The sequence below is a fragment of the Daldinia decipiens genome (genome assembly GCF_022478715.1).
Source record: "Daldinia decipiens strain CBS 113046 unplaced genomic scaffold F4813scaffold_37, whole genome shotgun sequence".
NCBI lineage: Eukaryota > Fungi > Ascomycota > Sordariomycetes > Xylariales > Hypoxylaceae > Daldinia > Daldinia decipiens.
This window is the reverse complement of record NW_026054580.1, coordinates 272,646-285,272: the sequence shown is the minus strand read 5'-3', so window position 1 is coordinate 285,272 and position 12,627 is coordinate 272,646. Positions and strand designations below refer to the sequence as shown.

The 12,627-nt window shown below is 47.9% G+C and overlaps 2 protein-coding genes across 2 annotated transcripts; both read right to left on the bottom strand.

Moving 5' to 3' along the window:
- Positions 1–6: 6 nt before the first annotated feature.
- Positions 7–1,255, bottom strand: F4813DRAFT_209596 (uncharacterized protein). Its single transcript, XM_049239640.1, has 2 exons — positions 1,195–1,255; positions 7–1,096 (listed from the first exon to the last, which is right to left on the bottom strand). Exon 2 carries the CDS (start codon positions 951–953, stop codon positions 144–146), a length of 810 nt encoding a protein of 269 aa, XP_049096420.1. The 5' UTR covers positions 954–1,096; positions 1,195–1,255; the 3' UTR covers positions 7–143.
- Positions 1,256–10,583: 9,328 nt separating this feature from the next.
- On the bottom strand, positions 10,584–12,131 carry F4813DRAFT_370977 (DEAD-domain-containing protein; the record flags this gene model as incomplete). Its single annotated transcript, XM_049244568.1, has 1 exon — positions 10,584–12,131. The coding sequence occupies one exon, from the start codon at positions 12,129–12,131 to the stop codon at positions 10,584–10,586; it is 1,548 nt and encodes a 515-aa protein (XP_049096419.1).
- Positions 12,132–12,627: the final 496 nt, after the last annotated feature.

Genomic DNA, 12,627 nt, shown 5'->3' with positions numbered 1-12,627 from the left:
TGTAAAATGCCACGCCGCTATTGGTATTTTAAAACGCCGCCCAGATGCAGATGAATAAAGCACACTATGTGGAACCAGACCCTATGCTGATGCAATTATGAAGACCAAGGAGAAGAGGTGATACAACGTTCCTATTCCTGTTCCTAATACACCGATATCGTAGATACTATTCGTGCTGTATTTCGCGGCGGCAGGTAGTATCCTTCGCTGTAGAAGTCGTTCTTGTTGTCCTCTTCGTCCTCTTGTCTCGAGTCCAGGTACTTGGTTGTGACTGTGCTCTCCCTCTGCTTCTCTGAGAATGTAGGTATTGATGCCGCTGGCGGCGACGGGGGCATTGCCTCGTCTTCTGATGAGTCCGAGTCGTGCTCGAGCTCGGGTGGTGATGTTATAAAGGGGGATGGTGATCGAGTAAGGGATAAAGCGTCGTAGTCTTCGTCATCGTCCTCGAAGTCGTCCTCATCCTCATCCTCATCCATTAGATGTAATTGGGGAGATGCCGGTGGTAGTACCGTGCGAGAAGCTATCCGTTGTAGCGGCAATGCGTCTGCCATCTCTACGTCCTCGTCCTCCTCGTCACTGTCGCTGTCCGAATCGGACGAGTCCGCCTCCCAGTCGTCCTCCGCGGCCACGTTGTCGGCCCATTGTACGTGCCTCTCTTCAGCCTTAGGCGTGGCTCCCCGGACGGATTGGTTGAACCAGCTCTCTTGTTCCCGCTCGGCCTCGGCAAGATCGAGCATCAAGGAGTCTAGTAGGTTGGCGTGACCAACGAGTAGTCGGAGGTTGTGGTCGGGGCGGGCAGCCTCGTTAGACAGCTTAGCCCGTGCCTTGTGGGCGAGGAAGTATGTCTGTGTGACGGACATGATCTTCTTCCTCGGCAGTGGTGACGGTGTAGTTTGCGGGTAGGAAGAGTGAGTAGGGGAGTGGAAAGGAGACGGTGAGGTTGCTGAAACCATTTTGTATTATGTTATGTTGATATGCGTCTCTGCCGCAGATATGGTGCAATAGGTAGCAATTATGATTTTTTTGTTGTGTTGTGTGAGTCAGGCACCGATTTCCGGCCAAGGGCAAAAGCAATGACCAAACAGCGAGTCCTTGTCTTTTATGTTCAGTTGCGATGGTTTGAACTTTTTCGACAGGGGTGTGGGGCTTAATAGTTGTCCGCGTTGGGTGGATGGAGCGACCGGGGTGTGGTACCTTACCAGATACAAAGATACAATGGTACCAAGGTACGTGTACCCTACCGACCGCTGTTGTGGAATTTCGAGGCTTGCGGTGTGGAGTTGAGAGTGTTGCGTTGGAAGGGCGCCGTGCCTGTTGTAATATCTGCGTAATATCTAGCCAAACCAAGTTCAACCACTGTGCTGCAGACAGGTAATATTGAATCTGGACCGTGCCACGATCTCGAGATCTCGAGCTATTAGAATACGTCCTTGATACGTTCTTGGTATATTTGCTAGTTATGGATAGATTAATGGTCCTTGCGCTGCGTTGCGTTGCTTTGCTTTGCGTTGCTTTGCTTTGCTTTGACTTGATATTGTTTGCCTTTAGGGTTCCGGGATGTCGAGTCTTATGTATAGATAAGAGTTCGAGCTGGGTTGGCCGGGACGAAGACGGGATGGGGGAACAAGAGCTTCTTTTGTAATGTCCGCTGACTAGACGTATGGGTGCTCGTTTTTCCAAACGATAGGTGTACAAACGTATCGAGTTGTAATAAATGCCTACCTATGCCACGATGGGGTTACGGATGGACTTTTGATCCCTCGGGCTTAAACGGATTGGCGGGGGGTTCGGATCATTCGTAATGGGCGCGCGTGGCAGTACAAGGCCCCGGTTGCTTTACATTAGGTTAGGTACATTTATAATTGACTTGGCCTTACGATCAATGATTCTAGGTTGTACTATGGTAGATACATTAGGTACATATGTACAAGAGGTACGTACCAAGGTACGGTACTTGACAACATTAAGCCTTGGAGCCTTGGAGCCTTGGAACCTTGGAACCTTACCTACACCCATGCATGTACAACAGTACATGTACATACAAAGACCGTGCAGGCAGCGTCAATCTACCCCTGTCGCTCTTATGCAAATGCGAGAACTGCGCGATGCACGTAAGTTGCTCCTTCACCGCAACAAAAGTACCCGTACCGCTCCCACCGATGTGCCTACACTTATGTATGCGTGCGAGTCGGGCCAAGAGCCTAGGCTACTTGCACAAGATATCGATTCGCAATTACCTAACTTACCTAACATCGCCGACCGCTCCTAAAGCTTGCTTAAGTCATAAGCCCGTTTCCGTAGGGGTTTTTTTCTCCTTTACCTCCGTCCGTCTATATGCTACTATGCTACTATGCTACTATGTACGTGCTGCCGTTAGGTCATCGATCATCGGTCATCGGTCATCGGTCATCGGAGACAAGCAAGAGCAACCAAGTTAGTCATTTTGCGAACGGGAGGACAGACAGGGATGGAATGCGACCGTATCTGCGTATGCTAAGGTCTTATATTGAAGTTACCTGTCCACCTGGAAAGTCGGGAATTGACTGCTGACCGGATTGTGGCTCTGCCGTGACACCGCACGTATTACGAACTCTCATGCTATCTACCTGTAGCTTAGGTAGTATGTACCGTATATTCGTTAAAGAGCTCGCTTTCGCTTTCCAATCCGTCCGCTTACAAGAATCTAGGATTGACGGTTCCTGAACAACCCGTTCATAACTATGACATCAAAATGGTAGGTACTATTTTATTGCACAACTCAACACTATCGTTGCAACATATTATCGTATTGTCATATTATCTATCATATTGTAACATGCCCGCACAAGAGTCAGATTGATGCAATACGCTAACTCTCAATTGATCATTATAACATTCTACGTGTTACTAATGAGTACTATAATGAGTATTATAGACCGTGTTCGAAAGGTTGCTTACGAATCGGATCTGTGTCGGGATTGCTGAACAATACATGAACAATACAATACATACAAACAATACATGCACACATAATCCGGCGATCTACCGGTAAGGATGGAATAGTCGGGTCTGGGGAAAAGAAGTTTGCCTAGTAGCGATTAATAATTACCAACGACGGATCCGTACAAGGAATAGTCTTTGAAAGGCATAACTCATAACGCCGAGTCGGATACAAGATTCGGATCGAACCTCCGGAGCTATTTTATCAGGTTGCCTACTACCTCCTACTACCTCCTACTACCTCCTACTAACAGCATCCATGATCGCTAACTAGTATGATTCATCCACCTGGCAGCCTGGTAGTAGGTAAATGAGGATTTTCGTCATGATTTCTCTCGCATTCGCAACGCAGCGGCACAATAAAAATTCTTCATCGACAATCACCACAATCTCTGACTCTTCCCTCGTCAATGCTGATGTGCCCTTTCGGTGAACCCCCCAAATCCGCAAATCTCCGCGCACAAGCGCAAGATATAGAATCGATCACTAAAGCACATGCATAACAACAATCGTAGGTTAATAGGTTGAAATTCAAATATCGGCCCAATATCAATGACGACATGCAATTAGCAAAGCCTCCTTGCATAAAATGACAAATCCGCAAAACAACAAAGCGCGGTAATTTAATACAAGCACTACAAGCACTATATACAAGGTGCACTACAAGGTGCACTACAAGGTATGCTGTTGCAATCTAATCAGTCGTCACAAGGATGTTTCGTCACAGGACTCGGCAAGGAATATATCGGAGTTTTGGGAACATTTCTTTTAACTGCCAAACCCGATACTTTTTCATATACTCCGTATCTCGGGTCCGTCATAAGGCCACCATCCCGTGACATCCGCAAGAGAATCAATTAGGTCTTTTGAGGCTGTTGGGCGTCCGTCGGTCGCCAAGTTGCATACCTACCTAACGTAAGGCACCTATACAACACATGCGGTGATGGTAGCAGGTAAAGCAGTTTCTTATCACGCTCGGTAAGGTCTCGCGATCGAGGCGATCGAGACGATACAAGCGGTCTCTCCCCAGTTGATTCATATGGGATCGCCCGTTGTCCACATGGCGCAGTTTGCAAAGACGAATGCAACGCAGCTATACCCTAGGCGCACCATGAGTGCTATGTCACGAGGGATTCAGGCACACCCGTTTGCGCACTTGCGTCGTAACCTTTGTTACGCCCGTCGACTACATAGCAACGGTGAGACTTTCGCGTCAGGATGACAAACACGGTAAAGTGATATTGTTCTTTTGTTTTCGACGTTACATCTCAAGGGAGAGATGAATGGTATACTCGATCTAATTGGGTATCGAGGTCCTTTGTTCGAGACATGCTTGCATAATATTAATACAGCTGCATTGTACTTTGATGCGACATCATACATCATAAATCGCTTCTAGAAGATTTCCAATTCTGTCGATGCGACGCTGACATTTCTTTTATGCTTGGCCTTGATTGACTGATTTGCGAATTCGAAACGACCGTGTGGAGAGCATGGTAGAAAAAAAGTACAGTACATCCAGAATAAGTTATGAAATGATGAACGATGGAATCTAATGCAACTCAAAAAGCCTTAGCTAGCCCCTGTCAGCTTACATATATCAGCCTAGCCCCGTAAAACAAAGTTAGGCTAGGTATCTAGGTACTTTATGTACCTCGCACCTCATACCTCACTTAATACGGCGTATGTAGGTATGGTATGTATTTGTCAAAAGTGCAGGGGTATTGTTGTAGGGCTGAGATTACATTATTATGTAAGTCATGTCCTTTGTATATGTACCTAACGTACATACCTACCTATGTAGGGCCTCCAAGGAGGTCACTCCCGTCTACATACCTAGATCCTGTTGAAATGATTCGGTTACTACACTACCGGAAGTTTACTTTTCCCCAGGATCTCCGTTCAGCTGAATCAATACTAATTCTCCTTACAGGGTTTGCCAATGCCGCCTTTCGCTTAGCCCAACCTCATAAGGACAAGTCGGGAGTCGGGATTCATAGAGCGGGAGCAATTGGTTGATTGGCGTCATTGGTAACGTAACGATGTTATCTTAGCCAAGATCTCTTGACATTGGCATTCTGCGGCTTTGCAATCTTAAAGTCCTTATTTCTCGTACGAGTCGTTCATCTGGACCAATACAATTTTCTAGCCTACTTAGAGATTAAACCCCAGATTGTCTAGGCTAGTCCAAACGACCTCGTATTATAAGGCGTTGTTGCTACGACGACTAGAAAGAAGTATGACGACAAGCTATATCGGTTTTTGGCCCCCTCAACTCACAGATAGCAGCCTGCGTAGGATTTGCACTTTGGCGGACTAAACAGTTAGTATGTCCAGTACCTAGGTAGGTAATCAGTATTATGCCCTAATCAGCATTGTGCGGCGCAATACTTCCTGTTCCTGCCAAGGACAAATAATCCTTCCGAGATGGGGTAGCTCGGTGCCGCGAGATCAAGATCCGAGTCCTTATGGAGAAACGGGACCGGGTCGGAATTAGCCCACTCTCTCTGATATCCCCATAACAGAGTAATTTAACGAACCATTCGGAGACATCCTCATCCGGTAGCGTACCATCGAACAACAAAGTCAAGGAGCATTGCGAAAGAAATTCTCCTCATAGACCTATTGGTTGAGCGCTCAGGGACTGATATGCATGGTCTAAATTAATCTATAGAAAAATGCTACGTGTTTAGGTAGGGTTGCAGAGAACAATACCCGCTCGTACTTCAGTCTTCCAGAAGACCTTCCAGACGGCTTCTCTCGCATGCATACACGTGGTGGGATCTACAGGAGACTCCGCTTACGTGAAAGTGCTGCTTCGAGCTGGAGACGAACTGGCCAGTCAACTCGCAGCATTGGTCAATCGATGCGCGGATCTGATACAACAGCTAACTCGTCAATGTTACCCAATTTACTCTGTGTGAGGGCCACAGCCTTGTACGTCTATGCGGGCAAGCTATGCAAGTATGTAGACTAATATGAAGTCCTTCCGAAAGGGGCTACTCGCATCTACCCTCTGCTCGTTCCCGAGGGGTACAATTATAGATATCTGCTTCCCCTTTCTCGCACAGGCGCGGTCAGTCGGTCTCCAGCATAACTACTACTATAGGTAGCAGCACTAGAACGAGAGGATACCTCGAATCCTTCGCCTCTATGTGTACTAGTCAACATTGCAGGTACCAACGCAACATACGGCGCTTATTGGCGAAGGAGGACGCGAAGGATTTGTATGTGCAACCCTCCTTTTGGCACAAGAAAAACGTGGCATCCACGGTCCCTGCGTTGCAACCCCAATCGCACAACTCGGCAGTCCAATTTCCCCTCTGACATCAGCTGCCACACCCTCACCAACAATTCCAATTCCAATTTGGGTTGTGGGGATACTATGAGATGAGATGAACTAACCTAGGTAATATAGCTATTTGCTATGGAGTCTGCCGCCACAAAGATGGAAGCTGGGGGGGAATAAAGGCTTGTACACACGGTTGCTACACTCCTATTCAATACAGAGGGAGCTGACATGTATGATGGAATGGGTGGTGTACATGAGCTCCTTCTGACGCAACCGTAACCGCAGCCTCGCCGGCTTTCCATACAGCCGAGAGCCTGCTCCACGATCGACGACAAGCCCTCGTGGTTTTCCAACTCCTTCGTGTGACAACGGGCCAGAAATTACCGTTCTCATTATCCACGCTCGTACGCACGCCTCACCTTTTCCCAACGCCGATCTAGTATGCGCCTCGCGGTAATAAGCTCGCAACAGCGTTGGAGATCGCGATCCGAGCCTAAGCGCCTCGGGATCTAGGACATGGGAGATAGATAGCGGGAATCTTTGAAGGGTATACGCTGCGCCGCATTATCAGATAATCTATTGATTTTCTACTGGGGAAGAACTCATATCTCGCAGCCCTAGCCCTAGGTACCTTGTCCACTCCCATATCATCACTGCTACCTCTATACGTATGTAGGTAGCGAGAGAGAATGGGATGAGGGGCATGGGGGTCATGCTAGGTCCCCCTGTCTCTTCGCACGTGGCTAGACGAGAGAGACAGGGATTCACACACCACTCAGGACCCTGCGACGCACGCGTGATATGTATGTATGTAGCATGCTCGACTAGGCAGGTAGTGTTTCTTCTTTATTAAGCACCTCGCTAACTATGTAACCTAGGACAATAGCAGCCGTGCTAGCGAAGAGATGTAAGCGCTTCTTTGATATATAATCACAATGATTACACATCCGGCAGCTGTAAGTAAATTGCGGGCACTAACTATCCTGCTCGTAGTAGGTAGCAGATTGACAAATGGGACTATGGGCCTGCCGTATGCAGACTGTAATCAATGAGAGGATAGATGTAAGCAATAATTTCAAATTGTTCTTTGATGCTTCGAGAAGGGCTGAGAAATATATTCGCACTCCGAGATAGATCGTGCCGTCCACTGCCGGACCTCATCCACAACCCTGGGGCGCCGGCTCCGGCCCTACGAGTGGATAGAGTCCACAGAACAAGCATATGAAGTTTGCATTCGGTTCGCATCTCTTGACCTCATCCTGCTGAGATTCTATCGATATTAAGCATGTCGTAGGAGCCCAAGCTTAGTATGTTTATAGTAGCTAGTTTCCCTTAGTATTGTCTCCTAATTCCTCATACGGCATGTCCCACCGGTTCATCGTCTTTCTTATGTCAGAGTAGCGGACATTGAATAGCAATGCATTATATGCATCTGAGACACATCTGCTGTTTTGGGAATTCTATCATATTTCATGTGCAGATATGTATCCTCGTACATAGGTAACAACGTCGATCACGGCTCCATCGTCCCGGAGACCTACGGGCTACTTTGTACATCATGGTACCTATCTTCATGTAGGTACAGTGTATAATAATCGAGCTGTTCGAATTCTGAATACCTAGCGTAGGAGATTGCTGCTCGTATGTACATAGCGCGGTATTGCCGTACCCAAGGGACAGACAAGACAGTCCCAATGGTTGACTGGCACTGGTTAAGCTTATTATAGACAGGGGTTGAGAGCTATGATGCTCTGGTCCCTGAACACATCATAATTGCTATGAATCCACCCCTACCTGTATGTAATGAAGCAAGCAGCGATCCCTAGGACTACCTATCTGATAATCTCGTAGAAGACTCAAAAGCTTGTCCTTATCTACGCATCTCATCAGCCCAGGTCCGTAGCATAACTAATAAGAATACGATGAAACAATCCTCCACGGTGCTTAGCCAACGAAGCTGTCCCGTCAAAACCCTGAAAAAAAGGGTAGGGCTTCCCCCATTGACAAATCACTCGAGGGGTGTAAGCCACGCAATACATTCCCTTGCCCGCACCACCCAATGAGAACCTTCGTCCGCGCTGCTGGTATTAATTAGGTAGGTATTCCTGAACGCAGTAAGAAATAAGGCTTGCTGGCGACCGAAAGATGGGCAAGAGTCTGCGAGATCAGCCCAGGGCCGATTAATCATATCACATACCTCTAAGCCGTTCCAAGCCCAAGTCCTCGGGTTCGAAAGGATCCATCAGCAACTCCTTCTAGAAAGAATCTTCCATGCATGAAGAATGCTCACCCCCATAAGCCTCAAACGCTTCTCCGGAAACGCTTAAGGAGGGACACGTCTCACATACATACATACATACATACATACATACATACATACATAACATACAATCGTATCCCATAAAACATGTCATCTAAACGTCTTCCAGCCCACGACATTTCCTAAGCCCTAACGCTCAGACTATCTGCGCTAGGTTAGGTAGGTAGGTAGTCGGCAATTTCCTTCCGCGAGATTCGAAGAAGGGGGCTTCGTCAGAACGAACCAATGCAGCAAGTCCAGCCGGTGCGGTCCAGGGACTCGCTCTGGTACGAGGCGGGAGCAAATGAAGTAGGTAGGCAAGTCAACGCCATGGTGCGAGTTTCCGCGTCCATGCTCTGCAGTCTAGACTTCAAAGTCTCATCTCGTTGACGCCTAGAAGAAGAAGAGAAGGTCTCAGCACGGATAACCGTGCGGTATGCACATACCTACCTACAACCAATTAGCCCAGCCTAGCGTGTGTATATACCGGCTCATATGCCGCATCCACTAGACCAGCCATCGTACGTAGTAGGTAGTAGTGTAGGTATTCCGTACGTAGGCAATATGCTGGAAGTAAACAAGTAAGGGAGAAAAGCAATATCCGCCTCTTTCGCACGAATGCGTATGTACCTATCTTCGCGCACGGACAGCCCCAGGGGTTTCACCGACAAGCCCAGGTTAGTATACCTAGTGTACGGTATGTAGTGTAGTGTATATCCCGTAGCCATGGTAGCGCGGCAAGGTCCCGCGGAATCACCGCATTGACAGATGCAGCCCAACCACTAGCAGCGGCAGCTCTCCCCCTCAGACCCAAGCCCCCGGGTTCCAGCCGCAGGAAACTACTGGGTGCGCCATTCCGTGGTCGCCGATGGACTCCAGTAGGTATTACCTATGTAGGTACCTCGCCTACGGTACGTATTGTACAATACAGATACATACCTAGATGTTTACTCGCTGCGGTTGTGGTTATGGGCTTGGGTTTTGAGACACTGTCTGGTATGTATGTATGTACCTTACATAGTACAGCTACGACATGGATGGCACGAGCAGACAGTTTAGATACACAGATACATAACCAGCGCAGCAATCCAACGTATCGAAACATCCTCGTATGTATGTACGTAGCGTATGTAGCGAACGTAGGTAAATCTCTTCAACGCCCGTGCTTGCCAAGCAAACCAGAACATCGCAACGCAATAGGGGCAAATCGTAAACCGTCCATTGTCCGTGCAGCATTAGACGTATGTACCTAATAATCTTAAACCCGGACCCCTTTCTGTAATGCCCGGTTGTGCTTTGACTCCAGGCCAGGTCATTCCAAAACCCCGCCCCGAGCCGGTTCCCGCGTCAACGACATGTCCGCCCGCTGACCTAGTAGCCTATTGTTTACTCACCGAGAGGCGGGTCGCTTCGTCCCGTCTTGGAGCCGTTTATCATGACGTTTAGGCAGCTCGGTCCCGAGTATGAGGCATACCCCCTGATCGGTGATATGAAGTAAATGGCAAGTATGAAATTCATATAACTAATTTAATGATACTCGTGCGCTTCTTAGATTGAACACGTGTGCCTTAGATATCTCACAATCACCTAGGTTAATTGCTTTATTAAAACCCGAAGTACTTGTTAAAGGGGTGAAGACGATGATGATGATGACTTATGCTGATTTTTTGAACGCTTCACAGATGCCTATGCTATGTTGTAATAGACCTGCTACCACTGGAGACTGGAGTGAACGTACCCCCCTTAATCTAATAAGGTTGTAAGTTGTTGAAGGATATTTCTATTGATAGCGAGTGACGACTCTCCCTATAGGTATGTGTCGACATAGTAAAGGGGGAAGCTTAGTTAGTTCTAGTGAGTGTCAGCAACATCAAATCAAGTTAGCATAGCTACACTTAGTCTTAAGATGCGAGATATTCTATGCGCGCGTAACAACATAACGGTGATACACGGATGTAAGCAAGTTTTATAAATTAGATGGTTAACTCTGCTTCGATTTTCTGAATATGACGACTACTCGAGTCGCAACTTCTTTCGCTTTCTCTTTCCACCAACTTCCCGATGCTCTTCGATATTCAACAAAGCTTCCCTCTTCTTCTCACCCACTTCCTTCATATGATCACGGATAAACCTGCTCTCAAGGTTGACGCCTTCCTCATCCCATTTCTCTAATTCCTTACCAGTACGGGTTTCTATGGCGTGAATGCGCTCTACGTCCCTCTGCCCGATAAAAGTAACCGCATCGCCCTTCCTCCCCGCTCGAGCCGTACGTCCCACACGGTGAATGTAGTCATCGGGGTTCTGAGGGACGTCGTAATTCACTACGAGACTGACTTCTGGAATATCCAGACCTCTCGAGGCGACATCCGTAGCGACGAGGATTCGTGCTGCTGATGCCCGGAACCGTCCTAGGTTATCCACGCGTTGACGCTGTTGTAGTCTAGAATGAAGAGATGTAACGCGATGATCTAATAACCGCAACAGATGGTGGAGGTACTCTGCCGTCGAGGTTCGGTTGCAGAAGATGATGAGTGACTTCTCAACATTGGCTTCAGTCAGGAGGAAAGCATGCAGATAATACTCCTTGTGAGTAACGTTGACTTGGATGTACATCTGATGTAAAGTGGTCGGGACGGCAAGCTTCTGCGTATCGACCTCACACACGAAAGCCGACTCTTTCCCAGGTTTTGGCGGCATATCTTTCAACGCACGTACCTCTGGAGTGATTGTAGCGGTAAACAGAAGCGTCTGTCTCTCGCTCGAGGGTGGAAGGACTCCTAGGCATTCTTCGATGTCGGGTAACATGCTCCCAGGACCACCTGCTGCTAGTAATCTATCCGCCTCATCAAGTACCACGAATTTAACCCTCCGCAAGCCAGCTATGGTATCCTCGCCGGAAGAGTTGATGTGGTCTGCTAATCGACCCGGGGTGGCGATTACCACATGAGGTCTCTGGGCGAGAGCAATGGCTTGTGGACGCATATCAGATCCTCCGGTGATTAGTATTATCTTCAGGGATTGGGGTGAAGATATCGCCTTGAACTGCTCATAGATTTGCAAGGCTAACTCTCGGGTAGCTGTTAGTACTACCGCGTAGATAGAACTTGGGTCCTCAGACCACTTCTGCAATATTGGTGCAGCGAAGGCAACTGTCTTTCCTGAACCTGTCCTGCTCGTTCCAATACAGTCTCTACCCTTGAGAATTTCAGGGATACAGGCTTTCTGGATGCCTGTCGGCCGTTTGATTGCCATATTGACAAGAGACTGGACGAGCCATGGCTTCAAGCTCAGAGACTCGAAAGTCGTATGACGGTCCACAGGGGCAACAATGGGTGTATTCACAGGGACAGGGACAGCCGTTGCTAATAAGCTTTCTGACGGTTTGGTCTGCCCAGCGCCGGCACTCTTCCGCTTGATCCTGGAGGGTACGTTTATGGATGATGTACCTAGTTCGGCAGCAGCGGGAATTAACTCTGCGGATAGCTTGCGTCTCTTACGAGAAGACGCACTGTCAAGCGAGTCGGATTCTGCTTCCGATCCAGGCTCGCTTCCATCGGACATAGCCTGGTGCCGCGACAACGACGACGACGACGACGACGAGTCCAATATTTGATCGTCCGACTCAGACACGGATGCAGCGGCTACGTCCGCCACAGATGCCGGCATCTTAGTATTAATACGCACGTAATCCGTATATAACCGCTGTTTATTTGCTTATTTTATTTCTTCCATTAATGGACATACAGCGACATACAGCTAAGCGCTTGAAAAGAGAAGAAGAAAAAAAGTTGAAGTCAATACCGAATAAAACAAGGGTCTTAATGTGGAGAAAGGTTAAAGATTTAGACCAATGAACTATTGCGCATCAAAGGTACCTAGCTACGCTAAGTAAACGCGCGGCTGTTAGTGCAATCGATGCTCCATTGTTCCATTGCCAGATTACCTTTTCGATAGGCCCATCCTTATTACTCCTCCTACGGCAGCATCGATTGGACTTGTTCCCTGCATCGTAAATACGTGATCATAATGCGGGAAAGCGGTACTTGAGTACCTACAT